General features: G+C 36.5%; 3 protein-coding genes across 4 annotated transcripts; 2 read left to right on the forward strand and 1 right to left on the reverse strand.

The window, feature by feature from the left end:
- The first annotated feature begins 11 nt into the window (after positions 1-11).
- On the forward strand, positions 12-7,651 carry LOC134335111 (transcription termination factor 1-like). The gene is made up of 10 exons (XM_063017517.1): positions 12-76; positions 630-1,943; positions 2,233-2,418; positions 3,231-3,309; positions 3,449-3,573; positions 3,660-3,864; positions 3,951-4,037; positions 4,676-4,741; positions 6,679-6,764; positions 7,192-7,651. Exons 2-10 carry the CDS (start codon positions 695-697, stop codon positions 7,371-7,373), a joined length of 2,265 nt encoding a protein of 754 aa, XP_062873587.1. The 5' UTR covers positions 12-76; positions 630-694; the 3' UTR covers positions 7,374-7,651.
- Positions 7,652-7,683: 32 nt separating this feature from the next.
- gsnb (gelsolin b) lies at positions 7,684-17,863 on the reverse strand. The gene is made up of 16 exons (XM_063017518.1): positions 17,593-17,863; positions 13,885-14,078; positions 13,644-13,798; positions 13,415-13,576; positions 12,897-13,046; positions 12,325-12,414; positions 12,110-12,242; positions 11,679-11,983; positions 11,130-11,263; positions 10,713-10,803; positions 9,912-10,082; positions 9,654-9,828; positions 9,264-9,385; positions 9,085-9,162; positions 8,950-9,010; positions 7,684-8,612 (listed from the first exon to the last, which is right to left on the reverse strand). The coding sequence occupies exons 1-16, from the start codon at positions 17,604-17,606 to the stop codon at positions 8,449-8,451; spliced, it is 2,199 nt and encodes a 732-aa protein (XP_062873588.1). The 5' UTR covers positions 17,607-17,863; the 3' UTR covers positions 7,684-8,448.
- rab14 (RAB14, member RAS oncogene family) lies at positions 17,539-23,126 on the forward strand. Of its 2 annotated transcripts, none has more exons than XM_063017519.1 (8): positions 17,539-17,613; positions 19,033-19,091; positions 19,170-19,223; positions 19,550-19,727; positions 19,812-19,878; positions 20,395-20,482; positions 20,578-20,608; positions 21,065-23,126. In XM_063017519.1, exons 2-8 carry the CDS (start codon positions 19,040-19,042, stop codon positions 21,240-21,242), a joined length of 648 nt encoding a protein of 215 aa, XP_062873589.1. In that variant the 5' UTR covers positions 17,539-17,613; positions 19,033-19,039; the 3' UTR covers positions 21,243-23,126. The 2 variants fall into 2 exon arrangements, with proteins under 2 accessions (XP_062873589.1, XP_062873590.1); XM_063017520.1 differs by lacking the exon at positions 17,539-17,613 and adding an exon at positions 18,136-18,251.
- Positions 23,127-23,199: the final 73 nt, after the last annotated feature.

A 23,199-nucleotide genomic window follows, 5' to 3' on the forward strand; every position in this document is an offset into this window, starting at 1 on the left:
AACCCTCGTGTTGTATAAGGAAGCAAAACATCTTATCTTGATGAACCACATTTCTTTTAACTTCACTACATTACAGGTACATTTTAGTTTAATCTTATTTACGCTACTATCTACTATCTTTCTTTTAGCTGCGTGTTTAGTTTTGAGACACTAAATACATGTACATGCACAGAAAATGCTAAAGCTGTCACAGTTTGAATGTGATAAAAGGTTATAAAGTTTGTGAGAGTAAAGTTTATAGTATATAAAGAATATAAAGTTATATATAAATTTACACGAGCATGTATATATAAAATAATCGTATATGTAATTCATGTTTTGTCTAAAAAACTTAGACAAATGTTTTGTCTTAAAGCTGATTTTAAATAACATTTTAACATTAATAGATACCCATTATTAACATAACACTATAACATTTCTTTTTTGCACTCAGTAGTTTAAAAATTAGATGGGACGAAGAAGGGTAAATGTTTAAATCTTAAAACATATCATTTGTGTTATACATTTTAAGATTGAAATATCTTTCTTAGATTGTAGCCAGAACTGTCTCCCAGGCATATATTGTACTCATGTATATATGCTACATTGTTTTAAATGTGTGTGTGTGTTTTTTTGTTTATTTGTTTCAGTAGAGGAACAGTAGCATTGTGTATATATCTAAAAACCAGACGGACAATTCCGGACAGCTTGGAACATGGGAAAAAACAAGGAAAAAAGCAGTTCAGAAATTGTTAAAAAGATGCAAAAGAACAAAGATTTGACTGAGCAGCAGGGTGAGATTAAATCTCCAAAACGCCATGCGGAAGGTCACCAAAACAATGAAACTTTAAAAATAAAAAATAAAATAAGGAATGAGTCAGATGCATATTATGAATCGCCTCCAAGAAAAAAGAAGAGAAAGCTAAAAGCATCTACAAATGATGAACTGGAATGTATGCAGAGTGAAAACACAGAGGAAGCAGATGTAACAATGGATTTTGGGGTGGAAAGCAATAACAAAAGTGAAGAAATGGTAAAGAAAAAGCAAAAAAAGCCAAAGGACAAAGAAAGTGTAAAGCATAAAACATCTACAAATGATGAAATGGAACGTATACAAAGAAAAAAACCAGAGAAGGCAGAAATCACGATGGAATTGGACGTGGAAAGCAGTAACAGAAGTGAAGATCTAGTAAAGAAAAAGAAAAAAAAGTCAAAGGATAAAGCATTAACAAATGATGAAATTAAATGTATGCAAAGAAAAAAGTCAGAGAAAGCAGAAATCACGATGGAATCAGAGGTGGAAAGCAGTAACAGAAGTCAAGATCTTGTAAAGAAAAAAAAGCCAAAGGACAAACACAGTATGAAGGATAAAGCATTAACAAATGAAGTAATGGAATGTATGCAAAGAAAAAAGCCAGAAAAAGTTGTCGTCCTGATCGAATCAGAGGAGGAAAGCAGTAACAGAAGTGAAGAACTAGTCAAGAAAAAGAAAAAAAAGTCAAAGGACAAAGAAAATAGGAAGCATAAAGCATCTACCAATTCAAATGAATCAAAAGACTTAGGAAAAAAGAAGACAAATCAAATGAATGTTGCTGTGGAATCAGAGACACAAAGTCATAAAATTAAAGATCCAAATAAAGCTACAGAAAAATCCCGCAAGGTTTCGGTTAAACAGAATAAAAAAGTGAAGATTGTTTATAGAACGCAAGAGACACTCACTGTTCCAGATGTGACTGAAGAAAACACTAATCCAGTGGACTCTGAAGATTTACCCAGTCCTACAACAGGTGTTGACATTGGTTTCAGAAAAAAGAGACGTAGAAAAGGAGAGCCTGTAGCGAATGAAGAAGTTCTTCTGGAGCAGATTAAGGAATTTGTGCCCAATATAGACTCAAAAGAACCGCTGAATGTCAGTAAATTAATTAAGTATGACCTGCCGAGATATAAGGAATTTAAAAGAAAAGGTAAGTTGGACAGAGCTGGTTTGTAATTCTTTAATTTCAGCCCAAACTTAACGAAAGTCATTTCTTTGTATTTTTGAAAGTTAAATAAAGGTTCAAGAAAATTAACGAACCTCACATTTCTGTTTTTACTTACAGATCTGTTTGATCAGGCTGCTGTAAATTTCTTTGTTTTTACTTTGCAATAAGAACACTAAATTTACACTTAAACAGCATAAATTAAATATATAGGCTTTAGACTTTCAGTAAAATTCAGAGTTTATTTAACTGTATTTTCTCTCCCACTCTCTAGGAATCACTATCAGTGTTGGAAGGTTCACAGTAAAAGAAAATGCCAGGCTGAGAAAAAATGTTGAAGATTTCTTGGCCCTGACAGGAGTCGATAGTGCAACCAAACTGTTTTTTACACATCGCTTTAAGGAGGAACAAGAGCATATAAAGCATGTAAAGAAACAGTACAAATTCTTTGAAAGGATAGGTAAGTGTGTTTATTTTCTCTTGCTGCGTAAATATTCTTAGAAAGAAGTGACTTGATGTGGTCAGGATATTAAAGCTGTTCTCTATGTCATTAGTGTAGTTTTTTTTCTTTTCATTTTCATGTTTTACCACTGCTTTATTCTGGTCAGGGCTGTGGTGGGTCCTGTTTTCAGTCACTGGGTGCATTTCAGCAACACACCACAAACAAGACGCCAGTTCATCCAGCTGTTGGAAATGAATTGAAATGGCATTTTAACCAACAACATTAAGTGAACAATGACTTCTTTGTCATTGATCATAAACATTTAAGCCCCAAAATAATAATCAAAGGTGCTGTTGAACAACACTTTTATTTGCTTTGTTTATCTTTTCTTTCAATAATTAATTGTGCACAGAATGTGTGTAAACTGTAGATTAATTTCATTACTAAGTAATGAATATTAAATATAAAGTAGCACCCATATTAGCAGCTCAAATTACGTTTATTACGTTTTTTATTTATAATTGTTTCTTCTTGTATGACCCTGTGGATAGTTTTGGGGGCTTGAATTTACTGTTTGCATGTACTATTTTTGTATTTACAATATTTTTAACAGAACTTAGGTAAGGTAACAATAGACCAGGCTTTAGTTCCCAGCTTGTTTAGTTCTGTGTACCCACCTGTTTAACATTGACAGGTAATGTTGCACCATCTATAGCTGCTTAGTACTGGTGGCAACAGCTGCCAACTTGAGGTCCAAGTAGAATTTAAATTGTATGTATGCATATGTTTGCATGTTGTATTTAAACATATCCATTGTTTTGTTACAACAGCAGAGGGAATTCCAAGATCATGCTATTACATTTATTCTCGCGGGAGAAGAATGTTTGATGACCGGCAGTACAAGGGGGAGTAAGTCACATTTTGATTTCCTGAATAATGTTCATATTTGACCAGAGATTAAAATGGACTAATAAAGCAATGTTAATGTAAATGAAATGACATTTAGGCTTGTCTGATTTTTATTGTTTGCCGTTTATTTAACTGTAAGGTTTTCGAAAGAAGAACTTCACCAGCTGCTGAGATTGCACACGTTACATGGTAGTAACTGGAAGAAGATTTCAGAGTTAACTGGACGAAGTGCTTACTCGCTCCAGAAACGTTTTGCTCACCTTTGTAAGTGATCCACTTGTGATGTCCAGGGTGCAACATTATGTACATTTGTACTTTAGTGCAGTTGTAATTTGTGGTTTTTGGTGCAGCTGAGAAGGAAGGCTCCTGGAGCACGAAGGAGGTACAAAGGCTGTTAAAAGCAGTTCACGATTATATAGTGAGCCAGCTCCCACGTGGTGCTAACAATAACAGTCCAGTAACAGTGAGTAAGGACACACTCTACAGTCGTTTGCCGTGGCAGAACATTGCAGAAAAGGTGAAAACGCGCTCATGGACCAAGTGCAGAGAGAAATGGTAGGAAGTTATTTGTTAAATAGGACTCTAACAACTCTCAACTAATTTTGTATTAGATAACTAATATTATTTTGTGTATTTTGTAGGATGTTTATTTTGGCGAGTAAAATGTCCTCTGGATCTATTTTCACTGAGAAAAAAGCTCTGGACATCAAAATCAAACTCATAAAAGCGTAAGTACAAATTATTGTTCTGTGTTAGAAACAGAAACACTTTAATAGCCAGGAATAAAGTGCACACTGCAATTTAAGTTATTTTAGTCATTTAGTATTTTTTCCCTTGTCATGTTTTAACACCCGTTTATCCTGATGAGGGTCACAGTGGGTCCAGTATCCCTGGAATCATTGGGCACAATGCTGTAACACACCCCAAACATGATGCTATTCAACCGCAGGGCCCCAAACAGCCCTAGACAATGTTTTTGAGAAATTGCCTACAGGTTTTTACTTGTAGTTGACCTACAAGCCTTTAAAGCCTTGATAAGCTTTTACTTAGCAAAGCGAAAAGGCCTGCCACAAGTTTGAGTCTTTGAATTAGACCTTTAAATCTAAATCTAATACTTTAGAGCAGATATTAAATTGTTAGTGGTGGTATCTTTGTGGGCTTTTAAAATGTTTAGATATTTTTAATGAAATTATAAAAACAAGTACTAATAGTAGTAATGTTTATTTTGACTTATTTCCCTGTAAAGTACTGTCTTTCATTTAAACAAGGGATGACCCAGTAAGTACTCTGGTACTTACATATGCAGTGAACAGGCATGCATTTGTAACACACTGTTTGCTGTAAATCTTTGAACTTCTCTCTGTAGGATGTATGAAACTGAAATAGAAGATGTAGCCTTTATAAACTGGGAGGAGCTGGCTGCTGTAATTGGGTAAGCATCCATCTATTTTCATATTAGCCATATTGTATACATTATTTGACCAAAAGGATGTGGACTCCTCTTTACATGCCAAGCATATACAGGTCCTTCTAAAAAAATTAGCATATTGTGATAAAGTTCATTATTTTCCATAATGTAATGATAAAAATTAAACTTTCATATATTTTAGATTCATTGCACACCAACTGAAATATTTCAGGTCTTTTATTGTTTTAATACTGATGATTTTGGCATACAGCTCATGAAAACCCAAAATTCCTATCTCAAAAAATTAGCATATCATGAAAAGGTTCTCTAAACGAGCTATTAACCTAATCATCTGAATCAACGAATTAACTCTAAACACCTGCAAAAGATTCCTGAGGCTTTTAAAAACTCCCAGCCTGGTTCATTACTCAAAACTGCAATCATGGGTAAGACTGCCGACCTGACTGCTGTCCAGAAGGCCATCATTGACACCCTCAAGCAAGAGGGTAAGACACAGAAAGAAATTTCTGAACGAATAGGCTGTTCCCAGAGTGCTGTATCAAGGCACCTCAGTGGGAAGTCTGTGGGAAGGAAAAAGTGTGGCAGAAAACGCTGCACAACGAGAAGAGGTGACCGGACCCTGAGGAAGATTGTGGAGAAGGGCCGATTCCAGACCTTGGGGGACCTGCGCAAGCAGTGGACTGAGTCTGGAGTAGAAACATCCAGAGCCACCGTGCACAGGCGTGTGCAGGAAATGGGCTACAGGTGCCGCATTCCCCAGGTCAAGCCACTTTTGAACCAGAAACAGCGGCAGAAGCGCCTGACCTGGGCTACAGAGAAGCAGCACTGGACTGTTGCTCAGTGGTCCAAAGTACTGTTTTCGGAAATCAAGGTGCCAGAGTCTGGAGGAAGACTGGGGAGAAGGAAATGCCAAAATGCCTGAAGTCCAGTGTCACGTACCCACAGTCAGTGATGGTCTGGGGTGCCATGTCAGCTGCTGGTGTTGGTCCACTGTGTTTTATCAAGGGCAGGGTCAATGCAGCTAGCTATCAGGAGATTTTGGAGCACTTCATGCTTCCATCTGCTGAAAAGCTTTATGGAGATGAAGATTTCATTTTTCAGCACGACCTGGCACCTGCTCACAGTGCCAAAACCACTGGTGAATGGTTTACTGACCATGGTATTACTGTGCTCAATTGGCCTGCCAACTCTCCTGACCTGAACCCCATAGAGAATCTGTGGGATATTGTGAAGAGAAAGTTGAGAGACACAAGACCCAACACTCTGGATGAGCTTAAGGCCGCTATCGAAGCATCCTGGGCCTCCATAACACCTCAGCAGTGCCACAGGCTGATTGCCTCCATGCCACGCCGCATTGAAGCAGTCATTTCTGCAAAAGGATTCCCGACCAAGTATTGAGTGCATAACTGAACATAATTATTTGAAGGTTGACTTTTTTTGTATTAAAAACACTTTTCTTTTATTGGTCGGATGAAATATGCTAATTTTTTGAGATAGGAATTTTGGGTTTTCATGAGCTGTATGCCAAAAGCATCAGTATTAAAACAATAAAAGACCTGAAATATTTCAGTTGGTGTGCAATGAATCTAAAATATATGAAAGTTTAATTTTTATCATTACATTATGGAAAATAATGAACTTTATCACAATATGCTAATTTTTTGAGAAGGACCTGTATAACCGTGAGAGTAGCATGAGAGTAGTGAATGTGACATTGTGCTTTTTACACATAAATGGTTATTTTATGAATAAACTGGTTGCATCACATAAATTTTGTCATTTTATGTAAGGGTTGGTTTGTATAAAAGTACATAACTTACTCAATATTTAAATTAAAGATCAGCTGTCAACAAGTTACCTGAAATGTCCTTTGCTAGTTGTGCTAAAATGTTGGCTGAAAGTCTTAGTGTCCTAATGAATGTTTTCGTTTTCTTCTATAGGGATGTTCCTCCAGCATATGTACAAAAAAAATGGCACAGAATGAAAGTCTGCCATGTGCCAGAATGGCAAACCAAGTGTTTCGCAGGTAAGAACTTATGTTTTTAATACACCTATGATAGCAAGATCAACATCAATTTCACAGAGGTAGCTGGCATAGGAGGCTAACAAGCATAAAACATTTACAAGGTGGTTTAACTGCCAGACTGTCACTGCTGATAATGTTAATCCAGGACTTAATTTCTTTGTGTACTCACATAGAAGCAGATAAATCTCACTAATATAAATGGTCACTGGAAAATGTTAAATGGTAGTTTTGTGATTAGATGGTGAATTTAATCATGTGGACTTGTTGTGTCAATAACCAGTAAAAGTTGGTTGTATGTTAAATGATGTAAAACTGAATTTAGTTTTGGTTTAAATTACTAAGCAAGTTTTGGAATAGCTGCATTAAGACAAGTAATGTCCACACTGGGACTGCTCAGCTGAGTCTCATTTTTTTCTTCTATCACCAGACATAGTGGACTTTTTGTACGAGAAGGTTTTACCACATCTGGAACAGAAGTTTTCAGAATACAAGCACTATAATGATGCTCAGCTTAAAGAGAACCAGGAGAGTTTCCTGCTTACTGACATCTTTCAGGACTGGAACAGAGAACAGAATGATGAGGACAGTGACGACGAGGCCGAGCAATAAGGAGTAATTAATTTACTTGTACATAGTGATGGTTAACTAATTTTTTACCCCCCCCCCCCCACACACATATGTCCAATCTTTCTTATATATATATATATATATATAGAAGGAGAATATTTTGAATGTATTAAATGTAATTATTTTATACATTATTATGTATTTTTAGATTTTAGTATGTACAGTTTAATTCAAAGCTTACACACACTTGCAAGGGACATGTTCATGGCAGTCATAAAATTTTAGACATTTTTGCAATTGTTTTTCTGTGACTTATTTTAATAATTCATATTAGAAGTATGTAGACATGAAATTCAGATCTTTTGTTTTAATGTGTTTACTACATTTTCACAAATGTATCAGTAGTTGATGTGTTTGTGCAGTTTAGAATATTCCAACATCCATCAGCTGTGTATCCACCCATTGTAACTGTGTCAGGAAGAAAATCTAAATAAATTTATAATTGTGTAAAGGCAGTTCGGGCAAATTAGTAAAAGTAAATTTAAACCTATTTGGATTTAGAAAAATAAAAATTGGTATTTGGTAATTTACTAAAAGTTTGTTGTACTGTTCAGGTTAAGTAAAACAAATGAGTGAAAAGTTGTTGGCTGAATCTAGCTAACCTTCTTTTATACATAATTTTTGTTATATTAAAATTATTGTAAAAGGTAATGAAATATTTAACATTCAGCCAATGAAATATATCGGTAGTTCTATCCGTCCTTGGTATACTGGATCATTTCAGCATTTCATTTACAAATATGTTTAAGTGTGGAAGTCATAAAAGCTTTACTACAAAATCATCCCATTATTCATCTCTTTATTGATATTTTACTGCCCCAACAACTGCCCTAAGACCTCAGCTGTATGTTAGTTTCTGGTAAATGGGTCATCATTCTTTTCTCAGTTTAGGGAAAATAGTCAAATCATTTACAGATATAGCTGAAGATTAGTGGAATATTTTAAGCTGTCTTTTACATTCAAACAACAAAGTTGGTTTTGCTTTTTCTTCTACATTTGATACTGAAATTAAACCTGACTAAAGTGAAGACTTTTAACTGTTGCTGCCTTTATGGGGCTACAGAGCAGCCAGAGCTCGCTGCAGGGGGTCTGAGCTCCAGTAGTCATGGTCCCATCCCAGAAACCATCCAGTGAATGTTGGAGGCTCAAAACCCTGTAGTATCTTCACAACTGGAGTCCCCTTGTCCCTGATGGCAGGATGAGTCTCAATGTACCTAGCAGCTGAGAAGACAATAGCCACACAGACTGATTAATTAAAATTGTGTCATTGTGCCACACATTACCCAAGTGTAGGACTCAAGCCTTGTACTCTGTTCTGAATTGGAAAACTTGATTAGGAAATTTACTTTAAGAACCAGGGCCACTAAAATGTTAGTCATTGATTGGCTCTATAATAAAAAGAAAGTGTTCAGATATCAGTCAAATGAGCCAAGGCATTACATTCTGTTTTTTTATATTGTGATACTTTGCTGGCTATTAACACTTAAATGATCTGCAAGCTAAATTATTTTAAAAGTATTTGTATGACTGCATGTTCTTATGCAAAAACATGTTTTACCTGATGTCATGGCCTCACATTTCTCTTCTTCATTGGCCTCTTTTCCAATCCAGACAAAGACCTTGTAAGAAAATGGAAGTATTAAGTAAAGCTTTTGAACTAGATAAAAAACAGCTTTGCTCCTAGACTGCATACCTCATTCCAAGTGTCCAGAAGCATGACATCATCAGGTGCTAGATCGTCTTGAGTCATCTCTCCTGGTACCTCCTCGATCTGAGGATTTGAGACAGGGAAAGTAACAAGTACTAGTTAGCTGGGTTCTTGTAAACTCTTGGATGAGGGAAATGTAATTAATATAGTACATGATAACTTACACGAAACTGTCCTGTTTTGTTTGAGCAAGCAAACAGACGAGGGGGATGAGAGTCCATTTTGCTCTTCAGTCTTGCAGAGGTGCGATAATCCATTTTGCCTCCAAGAGCTTCCCAGAAGATACCTTCGTATATACAGCAATGGGGTATAAAAGGAAAAAAAAAGACAATAAAAATTGAACATTCTGCCCTCTGTAAACCATTAGAAACCAGGGTTAGTCATGCTCTGTCTTCCACCCACAAAACAGAAATATCCTGTCGCCATGATTGATTTAAAAAAGAAGATAGAAATAGCATTTAAAGAAAACTAAACCTGTAATATTCTAATAATGGCATTCTAAACTGAAATGTCCTAAATTAAACAAACATAAGAAAGCATTTATGCATTCATACCATCTTCTGCACCCTCTTTTACTTCAGAAACATCCACTCCTAGGACTTCCCTAAGCTGTTTAGCTCCATGCTTCTCAACATCATCACTGCCTTGACCCAGCCACAGTACTGAGCCAGATGGATTTACCAAAACAAACGCATCATTAGAGTTGAGGTTTGAAGCCAATGGATCAACCTGTTGGAAGTTAAAGTAAATGTAAAAGCTGGAACTAATCCAGTGCATAAAAAAAACATGCTTTAATTTATATGACCATTTACCTCAATAGCTCGTGTATGACCTGCAGTGCTAGACCTCACTTGGAAGAGGCGAATTTTTGCTGTCTCTGTCTGGCCCCCATGTCTAGAAGTTCCACCCTTGTAAACCACCATTGGCTGGTCCCCAAAAAGACTCATAAGGTGAACAGGCTCCTTGCCTTGACTCACTCGCACCTAGAGTATTAATACATCTACATAAGTGTGTCTTTCTTTCATTCAGTCTATAAAGTATTACACATTCAGTTCACTCATTTATTTTGAATTGCTATCAGTATAAATTAAATGAATGAACTGTGCACAAATACAGAAATGATTGTACTGAATTCTATTAAAATAAGTTTGTGAAGGTAACTGTGTGTAAATGTGCAGAACTGTATGTTGAGATATTTTAATATTTTAATCATTTGCAAGTATTTCTAACAAGGAAGCTTCTGAAACATTGGTAATATTGTCCACACTCATACAAGCCCTAAATTAGCATAAAAAACTGCTGCGTTTTTTTCTTTGTGATCAGCAACAAACTTTAGCTGAGCTTCAAAGTGCTCTAAATCTCCAAATCCCATGGCATTCTTAAGCTTACTTGACTGGTAGACCTGTCACAATTGAGGCAAGGTTACAAAGTTGTACATGAACGACTAAATATTATCATGACAGGCCTAGTTGACTAATGAGATGTACAGAATGCAGCCTTTGGTCAATATCATGAATGTTTGCAGTGTACAGTATGATATGCTATAACATTTTGCAATGAAATATATTTCACTTAACAGTTAAAATGGTGTAAACTAACAGTATTACATTTACCTGCACTGCTCTTCCACCCAGCTCCTCATCCAGCTGAGCAGCTAAAATTGAGGAAGCTCCTTTTTCATCTTGGCTGGAATCTTCTCCTTGCCTGTGTAAAATATGCTCACAAGCATTTTAGTTTACTTTACAATCATGACTATTCATACCAGTAACAACAAGAAATAGAAGAACACAGCACTGAAACTGGTTGGTTGTCAGTAATGCCCATAAAGAGCTTACTGTGCTAATTAAGGGGTTCACAATCCTTTCTTTATTTTGTGCAGGACACTTTGTGAGATTTTATTAAAATGGGTTTTGTTCAAATGAGTTCTTTCATGTTGGATATGATCATTAAATATGATCTTGTGTTTGCCTTTTAAAATATCATTATTATTTAAAATGACTGAAGAGGTGCTGATCATCTTGGTTTCTCACCAAATGTAAATAATCTGGCCTTGACGCCCGTCGTGCTGGTAGTTGTACAGGATGATGTAACTGTCTCCTCCATAGAACTGTCCATAGGTAGAGGGATCAATCTCCACTTTGTCTGATCCTTCAATGCGCCAAATCTTTGACAAAGTTAAATGTGGTTTTATTAATAATTTAAATGTATTATTTGTAAAGCAAAAGGATTGTACATGTTTAGTTTAACTAAATATTCAAACTTTTACTCATACTGGCTTCTTATGTTGCCACCTAAGCATTCATGTGAAGTGGAAACACCCAAAAGAAAAATGAAAGCTGTTGGTTTACTAAGAAGATACTAAGTTTATACTGGTTTATACTAAGCTTCCTTTTTTCCATGTGAGATGATTATTTTATTTAATCTGCAATTTTGTTTAGACTTAATAGTTAATGTGAGTTTGCATAAATAACAAAAAATAAAGTTTGCTTATTTGATTTAATCATTTATTTTACAGTGTAATACAGTATCACTGGAATTATACAGTGTCACTGGAATTACGACATAAATAAAATGTTCACCTTTCTTTCTCCAGTTCCTTTGTCCACCATCCCATGCTGAGCAGCCATTGCACTCGAGGTATGTAGTGTAGAAGGGTCAAAGGGGACTTTCTTAATTTTGGCAATCTTGTTGGACACATAAGCTCTTTCCATCCCCTTTGTCTGTGCCTCATCATGCCAGACTCTGAAAAATTGTTTAAAAATAGGAGTCTCCCCCTTCTCAGGCAGGATTTGAACTTGGGTGTGTTGTGGGTAATTAATCGTCTGGATAAACTCCTCTGCTATCTTCAATCCTGCACTTTTTTCTTCAGGACTGGCCTCTTTACCTGTCATTAATACATTAATAAGCTAAATGTGTGGTATTATGAATTAAGTAACAGGATCTATAAGCTCAAATATCAGAGCGCTAACATACATGTTGTATTAGTGTGAAACATAAGTAAGATGTGAACCTTTCCAGACAAAGATCTTGCCATTGGAGCCATGGTCCAATATAAAGCAGTCAGTCGACTCTAGTGCACTCTGAATGAAGGGGTTTTCTTCTGCCACCAAAGTAAGCGACATGTCTCCACTAGCATTGGACACCTTAAAGTTGATTATTTGCCATTAATATCATCTTGTAATGTACAGTTTTCAGTAATATGAGATTAAGCTGGCTGGATTTTACCTTGTATAACTTGGCTAGCTTTCTATTTGATGCATCAGCCTCTGAGTCATCACAGCCTGTATTAGGAAGCTCAGGTTTTGGACCAAGAATCTTAAAAATGAAAAACATAGGACAACTGTAGAATGACTTTAGGGTATGCATTAATCACTGTATGTCTAGAAGCTAATGATATGTGTAATATTGTTTATAATGACCACATTTTTAGGATCAAACTTATTCTCTCTCTAATTTGTTAAAAATACTAGAACATAGTGGTTTTCGAAGTTTTCTGGCAGGGCTTACCATACAACTTACAGCAGACAAATCAAAACTTTGATTAATAGTCTACAGGGAGAGTAAATAATGTGACATGCTAGCCCAGAACTTAACTGGCAATTAACAAAAATTGGATAGCACAATTATCCCAAATTTCCAATGTTCCTATGACAGGCTGGTGGAATTCAGTGTATATTACAGAAAACTTAGCACTGACAGCAATTTTAGCCGTTTTCCCTCCATCTAACTGGCAAAAAAAAAGAATGCCTGGCTTAAGTTACATATCCACAGTTTGACCACTGCGCTAAACAACTTACCTCCAGCATTCTGTAAGGCTCAGACCCCTCTTCACATATGTATACCCTTGACCTTCCATGTCGCTCGTTATCACAGATCCCTTTAGAAATGTTAGTAGCCTTTAACCTCTCAAAATGATTGCTCTGGCTGCCACACCACTGGTAAAGTTCCTAAAGAGATGCGTAGCAGAAGAAAGATCGAGTAAGTACAAGCCACTGACAAACTTTTAAATAGTTGGCACAGCAAAAAAGGGTCTGATTCTGTAGAGGTTCAAGTTTACATCCCTGACAAGCCCATAGACAGCATGGATGTGTGGGCTTTCTAGTCTACACTGTGAAAAAGAATGACTCTCTTTGGTTTTCAAAATCTGTGCACATGCAAATAAATAAAGCCAATTACTGTTGTCCTTTAAGCACACTGATCTGCCCAATGATGTGTGAGCTCCAGCTTGAAAAAAGGTTGTGGCTGACTTGATGTGTCTCAGCTCTTAACAATAGCAAATGACATAAGTAAAACAGAAAAGTGCAGTTGCACTTGCCTCTCCAAGGTCTAGAATGAAGCAATCTCCATGGTTAAAGCTGTCCCAGGTCACAGGAACCTCAGTTGCCCTCACTGTTCGTCTGCCAGTAATATGGAGAACTCTTTTAACTTTTCTGTCAGTAGAGGCCACGTGTCTAAACCCTGAGGCCACGCCACCTTGCTGAAATAATTAGAAAGTGATTAAAACAGTCAAAAACATATCTTGATGATGATCTAGTTAAGCTTACCATATACTTGAGCCCTGATTTGAAGTAGCCTACAAATGTTCTTGACTCATGACCCTGGACCTCTCGATACTGAACAGGTGTTCCCCCAAGATAATCATCCATTTGGACAGTAAAAATGGCAGCTGCAGCACCTTCATCTATTGTGCAGGCATCACCTTAACAAACAAGATAAGACTCATGCCAAGATCATTTCCAAACAAACAAAAAGTATATAGTACAAGGTGACAGGTAAAAGTCTCACCTTGCCAAAAGTGGAGATCATATTGCAAATGTCCTAAACGTTGCTTAATGGTGTTAAGGACAATGTAAGTATCTCCTGTATAGAAGCTCCCATAGAGGTTAAACGGGACTGCCACCAAGTCCATTTTCTCAATCCTCCATACCTGTAGACCAGGCTCCTGCCCGGCCTTTTTAAACTCAGGATGGTAAACCATGCTTTAGGGGGAGTAAAAGATTTTTAGACATTTTCACAGATGGTAGACAGTAGTAAGAGCAGTCTTTCAATCCTAATTCTGGAATACTCATTTTATGCACATGTCCGTGCATAACTGATCGTTAAAAGCCACAGACTAGCACCTGCCTCCTCTGACATGTGTAAGGGCAGCCGCTTCTTTACACCAGTCAGCAGATGATTTCTCACAGAGAGCTGTAGCGTGTTTGGAGAGTCATGCTGTGCCTTATGTTTATGTGACAAATCAGTAAATGTGCTTTAATTGTCACAATAAATACAAGTAAGAAAATGCTGTAATGTAAATGTGAGTAGAAACTGTAATTTACTATACCTTTAATGACCAAGTAAAGTTAAATTACCAAGTAGTTGCCAAGAGGTAAATTATCTTAATGCCACCATTGTTTGGAGAAGTAAACAGGTTTATCTTACCAATTATATAGCAAATATATATAAGCTAAAAAGGCAAATCAGGCAAAACCACTTAACACAGTCAGTCTTTTTATTATAATAATAAGATAATCCTACCTGTAAGAAGTTCAGATGTTTTGTGCGCTGAGGAAGTGGATAATCACTATTCAGTTTATGAAGCTGAGTAAAAGCCGTGTGTGGGAAGTAGGAAGACTACAGACAGGTGTAAATACGGTAAACAGAACAGGTGTTTCAGGAGGGTGTAATCCGAGGACTCGCGTCCTTAATGAAAACCACACCCAAATTTTCCAAAGGGGATCTCAAGTTTCACCAGGCTGCTCATTCATGTACAGTATTCTACTGTTTGCCGATTTTTAGAAAACGTTGTCTATCCTTAGAATGTCTTTTAATAGATGGAATAAACTTTTATTAAAACTAATAAATCATCAGTAAAATAAAGTACAAAAGACAGTAAGGTACCACTAACTAAAGTATGCATTCATTTATTTCTGCTAATAGCCTCGTAGTTTAAGATTGGTTTGTTGCCACCCTGAAATACTGATCGTAAGACATTTTGCTAATTTTATTGCGTTGTGGATTTATTTCGAACGGGTATAAATGCCTGATACATAATGTTGTTAATCCGAAATATCTCTTTATTTGAAGAGAAACAGTTTAGTTTATGTAATTTTTACTATCAGAACATATTATGTAATAGAGAAAGCCTGTTCAACAGCATCATGGCATTACCGTGTTTGTATTTTTTGCACAGATTGATGAAAGGTGTTAACAAACGCGCACAGAGGACGAAGGAGTACGAAAGTGTCCGAAGAATTACGAAGGCGCACAAAGAAGAACCAAAACGCGCAAAAGCGCACGAAACCCCACGAAGATGCACGAACACTCACGCAGACGCACAAGCTTGCACGGAGGCACAGAAGCGCACAAAAAGACAAGATGCATCACAACGAATCAAACAAACTTGCTGCACGATTTTTTTTTTTGGATTTTGTAATTCCAACCTTTAAAACTCACGTTGAAAGGCTTAATCCGACAGAAAGGACACTGCTTTAGCCGACAATCTGAAGGGATGAGTACAAACTCGCTGTATTAGACTGCACATGAAGGAGAAGACTGATTAAGCGAGTTTCGGGTGTTTACCAGATATTTCATGTTGAGTTATTGGATGAGCCTCTTTCATACATTTGATATTAATTATTTTCTTGACAGTTCGTTGACTCACATTAACATTGGCAGCACTAATCATTGGCCAGTTGTAGCCTAGTGATTAAGGTACTGGACCAGTGATCAGAGGGTCGCTGGTTTAAGCCCCACCACTGCCAGGTTGCTGCTGTTGGGCCCTTAAGCAAGGCCCTTAACCCTCAATTGCTCAGACTGTATACTGTAACTGTACTGTAAGTCGCTTTGGATAAAGGCGTCTGCTAAATGCTGAAAATGTAAATGTAAAATGTAATCATGCGCTGTATTAAACAACCAGTATAATTTTCTCAATGCCATAGCCATACACTGAACATTGTGGGGAACCAAATCTACCTGCCATACTAAAATATTCCTGCCATATGAACACGTGATGGAAGTGATGAAAACACTGACAGATGCAAACACTAAGCAAATCTAGTAGTATATAGTAGGATATGTTTTTTCATAATTTCGGGGAGATGGCTATGATAGAAAGGTGTCAGACCAGCGAGTGTGCCTACTATGATCCCTGTCCACTGCTGAAAATGCCTAAATTGGACCCTGGAGCAGTAGAGGAAGGTGGCTTGGTTTAATGAATCATATTTTCTTTTACATCCCGTGGTGTGTGGATGAACAGAAGACAGATGTAGTGTGATACTCTGTTCTGCTTGAAAACCTTGGGTCCTGGCATTCACGTTATCTTGAGTCAAAGTCTGCTTTATTGTCAATACTGTACAGAACATACAGAGGATTGAAATTACGTTACTCTCAGACCCATGGTGCAACAATAAACATTAAATAAACACTAAACATAAAACATATGAAAAATATAAGAATTGAATAAACACAATAAAACGCAAAATATATTTACACTGAGTCGTAAAATATGAAAAATATAGGTCCCGATATTAACAACCAAGACAGTAAAGTGGCATAATGCAGATTCAAGTCTGTGGGTCTGACCAGTGTGCAATTATAAACGCTGCTCCTGCCGGATGTGATGGGGCCTGGTGTGTTTGCACCAAGAATGTCAAGAACTCACTACAGACTTTATTACAGACTGGACTGAATAATAACTCTATTATTATTTCTTTATTTATTATTGCTGGTTATAAATTTTAGTTAATTTTAATTCTGTGTTTGTATAATTTGTGTAAATACTATTTGTTTATTAAAGTATCCTCCAGACCACCCAAGAAGGATGGGTCCCTGCTGAGTCTGGTTCCTCTCAAGGTTCATTCCTGTAATTTTCAGGGAGTTTTTCCTTGCCACTGGCTTGCTCAACAGGGGTTTTTGTATCTGATGGTCCTGGATTTTGTAAAGTTGCTTTGAGACAATGTCTATTGTAAAAAGCGCTATATAAATAAAGTTGACTTGACTTGACTTAAACAGTAGTGCAAATTGGATGAGCTTATAGTCAGGTTGAAGTGATGGATGCATAAACATTAAACAGTTCACCTAGACATGTTACAAAACGTTGCATACCGGGTCATTTGTGTGTGAGGTTTGTATGTTCTCCCCGTGTCTGCGTGGGTTTCCTCTGGGGCTCCGGTTTCCTCCCACAGTCCAAAGACGTGCAAGTAAGGTGAACTGGATATACTAAATTGTCCATGACTGTGTTTGACATTAAAGACTTAAACAGATGAATCTTGTGTAACGAGTAACTACCTGTTCTGTCATGAATGTAAAACATGACGTTAAATCTCAATAAATAAATAATAAATAATGAATGAATGCTGCTGGATGGTTTTATATTTGAATAATGAAGTGTTTCTCTGGCACCTGTGTTTCTCAGTGTGTGCACTAGAGGTCACTTAGTCACTGTTATGATAGAGGACGTGTAGGAAGAAGGTGGATTGTGTGTGTGAATCTCTTCAGGTCTTCACTTACCGGCTTGATTTCATATTATAGGTAATGTTTCTAACCGTCTGTTGTCTCCTGAAATGATCGCTAGTAAAATAGAGCGTTTTTACTGTTGTTTTGGATCGACATTATTGTGATTAGCTGCTGGCTCAGCATCTTTTTCGCCGCTTGTCTAAGCTGCTCCTGCTTGAGCTGTAAGCTAGGGAAGCTAAGCTAAAGTGAGTTGAGCTAACGGGAACACGGAAATACGCGAATTACAAATCGTTACTGAACCGTTTAGGACTTTTACTCATTTAAACCGACTTTTTGAAAGCATCATTGTCAAATTGTTTGATTTAAATACTTGTAATGTGCTTCGTCATTACATCCAGACAGACAATGCACAGGGCGATTAAATAGCTGGATAGAGAGACAAGCTAGGCTAACTAGCTAAGTGGATAGCAAATCAGCTAGTCTTGTTTACGTCAATAACTAGATAGCGATATGCTATTAGTCTACATACCAGCCCAGCTACGCGTTTTATTATTATATAGTGTTGACAATTTATTGTTGTCGATTAGTTTTAAAGCTTTCCTTTAATGACACGTTAATGCCACATCTTTCTGGTTAATTTAGTCTCTGTGGATTCTCTCTCTGGAAGGACTGTAGCTAGTTAGCAGGCTAGGAAGGTTGATGCCCAGACAATAGTAAGTCAGCTGACCGGCTCTACCCTGCTAACACCCTAAGACAGATGAATTTTAATGACAATTATCTTAAGCATTAAAAGATGAGCTTTTAATTAGATTTCGTTCGTGTATGATTACCGATGGAGGCTAATCTCAGACACACAGACTGGAAATTTTATTTATAATTAAAATATTGAATTATAATATTTATGATTTATAATGCTGTGTTTTTATTAAACGGTTCTGTTTCTAAAGTCTAGAGTTTTTATGGTTTTAAGCGTCCATACGATAAATAATAATAAATAATAAGATAAATAATATGTAATCAAACATTATACCAAAAAAGGTTCAAACTTGCACCCCTATAGTAACCAAACAGACTTTTTAAATGCAAGCAACATCATACACATTAACAGCAAAAACATAAGTACATCAGATATTTAATGTTTTGTTAATTCAATAATTTTATTTTTCTTAAATCCCATTCCTCCCACAGTCCAAAGATGTGCAAGTGAGGTGAATTGGAGATACAAAATTGTCCATGACTGTGTTTGATATAACCTTGATAAGTGATTAATCTTGTGTAATGAGTAACTACCGTTCCTGTCATGAATGTAATCAAAAGTGTAAAACATGATGTTAAAATCCTAATACACAAACAAATCTTAAATCCCATCTTCACTATTCCAGGTAGGCTCTACTCAAAAGCAAAGTCAGACGACTTTTAAAATCAACACCCGCCATCCTGCTGTGTTTCTTCATTATAATTTATTTATTTATTTATTCATTTTTTTCTTTTCAGAACCAAAATGACGGCTGCACCGTACAACTACTCCTATATCTTTAAATATATCATTATTGGTAAGTGAGCCTCTGCTAATGAGTGGTTTGAGATTTTACACTTGTGCTTTTGAATACTAAAAGTCTTTATTTCTTAAGGTGATATGGGGGTTGGAAAGTCTTGTTTGCTTCACCAGTTCACAGAAAAGAAATGTAAGTATTTACTAATGACTGTAAATGACATTAGCCTTTTACATAAAGCTGATGACAGTGGTTTGTGGCTTTTACTGGTTGCTTTTCTGGGTTGTTATGGTATACAACATATTTAATAGATAATGCATACACACTATAATTTTCAAGTGTAGTGTATACACATCTGTCTTCATGTAAATGTGAAGAATAGTTCAATAAAGCACACAGCAAATCTGCAATGCCATCATCTTATCACTATGGTGTTTATTAAGCTTGCTGTTAAAGGGCGTGTCTGCTACAGCAGATTAAAGAAGATTTTATTAAACATCTGCTCTTATCTGAATTAGTCATGGCGGACTGCCCTCACACGATTGGGGTGGAGTTCGGAACACGGATAATCGAGGTGAGCGGCCAGAAGGTCAAGCTCCAGATTTGGGATACAGCAGGGCAGGAGAGATTCCGTGCAGTCACTCGCAGTTATTACAGAGGAGCCGCCGGTGCACTTATGGTGTATGATATAACCAGGTAGCGAAATTTTCTTTCAGACATTAATAGCTGTACAGTAGGAGGAGAACTTAAACACATAACATATTGATTGTTTTTCTGCAGACGAAGCACATATAACCACCTCAGCAGCTGGCTGACTGATGCAAGGAATCTCACTAACCCAAATACAGTAAGTCTGTAAGCTTTTGCTAAAGGATACTATGGTTACTATATAATCTGTGTATATGGCCTTGTCATGATTTTTGATGTAAAAAGGGCACATTGTTTTAGATCACTTGATTAGTTTTGTGACTTTATTAAATCATACTTAACTGACACAATTTTATTTCTCCCCCCAGTTGCTCTCATTTCTAAGCAAACAAGATTGCATCACAGCATGTTAAATAACGTATACGTTTATCCTATAACAGACATGCAGAACAATAAATACATTTTGTTCCTGTTGTTTAAAAACCAGTGTTGGGTTTCCACACAGAGCTGTATCATGTACAGAGAGCCGATAACTGACTTTTGCCAACTTTAAGCTTTTTACTCTATTTCAAGCTAATGCTTTTTAAATGTAGTTTCTTAATGCTAGATTCCATTTTCACATAATGAGCAAGATTAAATAACGGATATAGAGAATTTCTTCAAGGAATTTGAGGATAATTATTTAATACACTAAGTGTGTTGTTTTTCTCTACAGGTGATCATACTTATTGGTAATAAAGCAGACCTCGAAGCTCAGCGAGATGTAACATATGAGGAGGCCAAGCAGTTTGCTGAAGAGAATGGTAGGCAAAATATATTATGAACGAGATTTAGCGTACATCTCAGTTGTATAACCATTAATGTTTCTTAATTTTTCAATGTCATTTTCTTCGAACAGGCCTGTTGTTCTTGGAGGCAAGTGCCAAAACGTAAGTTTATGTAACCAGATATTTATTCAGTACTGAACACAGGCAGAAGCCATAGATATACATAATACAGACCTAAATAAATTGATTCTGTACATAGCAATGTGAGGCCACATGCCTGTCAAAAAGCTCTTAAGCCTTTTTCATAAACCATGGTTGTCATGTACTTGTTAACCATTGACTAATGATGGTCAATTATTCATTAAAATTATTTACATTCCTACAAATACAACTCAAACATGTTTCAATAAACAAATAGATTTTAGTAAAAAAAACAGTTTGTTCTTCACATAAAATATAAAAAAGGACAAAGATTTATGTAAGTGTAAAGATGTTGCTTTGATAGTAAACCCTTTATTGTCTATCTAGGTCTCATATGTATATGCAATATTTATCACTGTGGTAATTTACCCTCTTTTATCCTTCATTAACATTTACACGTATTTGCGGTTTGCGCAGAGGTGAGAATGTGGAAGATGCATTTCTGGAGGCAGCAAAGAAGATCTACCAGAACATTCAGGATGGCAGTCTGGACCTGAATGCAGCTGAGTCAGGAGTCCAGCACAAGCCCACTGCTCCTCAAGGCGGCCGGCTGTCCAGTGACACACAGCCTCAGAAAGAGGGCTGCAGCTGTTAATGACCATGGAGATTTCCTGCTCGGTCTCTGTCCATCTCTCCTCTTGAACACACATCACAGCCTCTTTTTCTCTCTCTCTTTTTTCATTCTGATTGGCCATGAGGTTGGAGTTTGGGCTGGGCAGCTCTTAATGATGGTGGAATAACATAGTCAGCTTCTGTCATATTCACCTCTTTAGCCATCCCTTGTTTTCACCATCTTCACTCATTTAGCTTGTTCATATCCCACACCCAGCAAGCACCCGTGAGAGGAAGAGTCCTCCATTGAACACTAAAGTAGGTGGCTGATAAACTAAAACAGCACTGAGTTTATCAACAAATGGTATGATGTGCATAACTGTAAATGAACCATCTTGTGTACAGGAGCTGTTTAAATATTGGGGTCATTTAAATCACATGAATTCTCATATGTTTTACTCTTGTTTAGGTGGAAACAATATGTTTAGGCAGAATTTGATTTTAGAATGTGCTCAAGAAGAGATGCATGGTAACCCACTGTTGTACATTATTATACAGGAAAACCTGGAGTTTTAATTAAGATTAATACAGAACCACAAGTAACCAGTCGTCACGTGATTGTTTTTGTTTGTACCTACGCAAGACCTTTAATATACAAGATATGGAATCAGATGGAGGTTTCTTACTTTTGTTTGCTTAAGTAGGATGTGAGATGTTTTAAGACCTAGAAAAGTAAGAGTAATATATTAAACACATGCTTGAGTCCATAAGAAGTTTGCACTTTGTAGTTTGTTTTCAGAGGCATAGCTCTCATTTTATTGTCTTAAGTCTGTCATTTTGGAAAACTACAGCCTTTCTGTGGCATTTGTTGGTCCTTGAATTGTTCAACTTTGGCAGTTTTTCACCATTATCAACATTATCCAAACCTATCAAGGGGATATATCTCTTAAAAGTTCATAGTGAAGCATTTATCACCCTTTTAATTTGACTAAACATTCAGAGAATATCAGCATATACATTCAGTTCAGGTTATTTTTGCCTTTTGTTTGTTTTTATGTTCTTTTTTTTCCTGTGAACCTGTTAAGTCTGTAAAATAGAGTAGAACATCAAGAATCAGTCACTAAATTAAATGAGCACTAACTAATGTCAGGCTTTTCACCTATTTTAATAGCATTCCTTTACTGTCTGTACATAACTTTGTTTTTACAGTGAATATAACTGGATTTGTAATGTAGCGAGCCAACTCTCGAGTCAGCATTAGCCGATTTGATTTTACCTTATCGGTATAAAAAGGTGCAAAGAACTTTTTACATCTTAAATGCTAGAAAAGTGGTGGTCACTGTTTGGCTCATTTCATACGCAGTTTTCTGTCAAGTGCAAAACTCTGGGTGATCACATACTTTGTGCTTGTTAGAACCCATCTCATTTTCAAAGCAAACGTTTTTGTAATTTGATTACAGTTATTGGTCAGTGGAGCTTTTTTTTTTTTTCAGATAAGTGACAGCAGAGCATTTGAATGCCCATTTATTAAACTCAAAACAGCTGTAATTACATTGCCTGCTGTCTAATCCTGTGATATAGGTTGTCTTTTCTCTGTTAGAAAGTGTAAAACTGCATTAAACAAGTCACAATTCTGTCCCTACATGAGGTAAGAAAGGAAATGACATCGTTTCAACTCATTAGTTTCAGTTCAACTGGCAGAAATTTTAAAGATATGAAAACAAAAAGAAGCATTCCAAAAAATCTGATTTGTAAGAGTGTAATGGAAAATGTAAAAAAAAGTTGTATTTAACCCATTTTCTTGCTTCTCTCCCATGTCTTATCAACTTATAGTGTATGTAACCTGCATTGGAACTCTGATATGTCTTCTATCAGTGATGTTTGTAATTATGTTAATAAAGACGATGCTGTTGACTGTCTGATCATACATCACTGTAATGTGTTACATCTGCAGTCCGATAAATAAAGAATTTGACAGAAAAGAAAAAAACTAGAGGTTT

The sequence above is a fragment of the Trichomycterus rosablanca genome, chromosome 21 (genome assembly GCF_030014385.1).
Source record: "Trichomycterus rosablanca isolate fTriRos1 chromosome 21, fTriRos1.hap1, whole genome shotgun sequence".
Taxonomy (NCBI): Eukaryota; Metazoa; Chordata; class Actinopteri; order Siluriformes; family Trichomycteridae; genus Trichomycterus; species Trichomycterus rosablanca.

What these genes read in the sequence shown, in the direction of transcription:
- LOC134335111 (XM_063017517.1), top strand. Translation starts at nt 695, where the DNA reads ATGGGAAAAAACAAGGAAAAAAGCAGTTCAGAAATTGTTAAAAAGATG. An exon ending in GACCGGCAGTACAAGGGGGA is followed by an intron (nt 3,310 to 3,448) that starts GTAAGTCACATT and finishes TTTAACTGTAAG; the next exon opens with GTTTTCGAAAGAAGAACTTC. An exon ending in AAAATCAAACTCATAAAAGC is followed by an intron (nt 4,038 to 4,675) that starts GTAAGTACAAAT and finishes TTCTCTCTGTAG; the next exon opens with GATGTATGAAACTGAAATAG.
- gsnb (XM_063017518.1), bottom strand. An exon ending in AATCAGGGCTCAAGTATATG is followed by an intron (nt 13,577 to 13,643) that starts GTAAGCTTAACT and finishes TAATTATTTCAG; the next exon opens with CAAGGTGGCGTGGCCTCAGG. An exon ending in ACAAAACAGGACAGTTTCGT is followed by an intron (nt 9,163 to 9,263) that starts GTAAGTTATCAT and finishes TCAAATCCTCAG; the next exon opens with ATCGAGGAGGTACCAGGAGA.
- rab14 (XM_063017519.1), top strand. Translation starts at nt 19,040, where the DNA reads ATGACGGCTGCACCGTACAACTACTCCTATATCTTTAAATATATCATT. An exon ending in CTTTAAATATATCATTATTG is followed by an intron (nt 19,092 to 19,169) that starts GTAAGTGAGCCT and finishes TTATTTCTTAAG; the next exon opens with GTGATATGGGGGTTGGAAAG. An exon ending in TTGGAGGCAAGTGCCAAAAC is followed by an intron (nt 20,609 to 21,064) that starts GTAAGTTTATGT and finishes CGGTTTGCGCAG; the next exon opens with AGGTGAGAATGTGGAAGATG.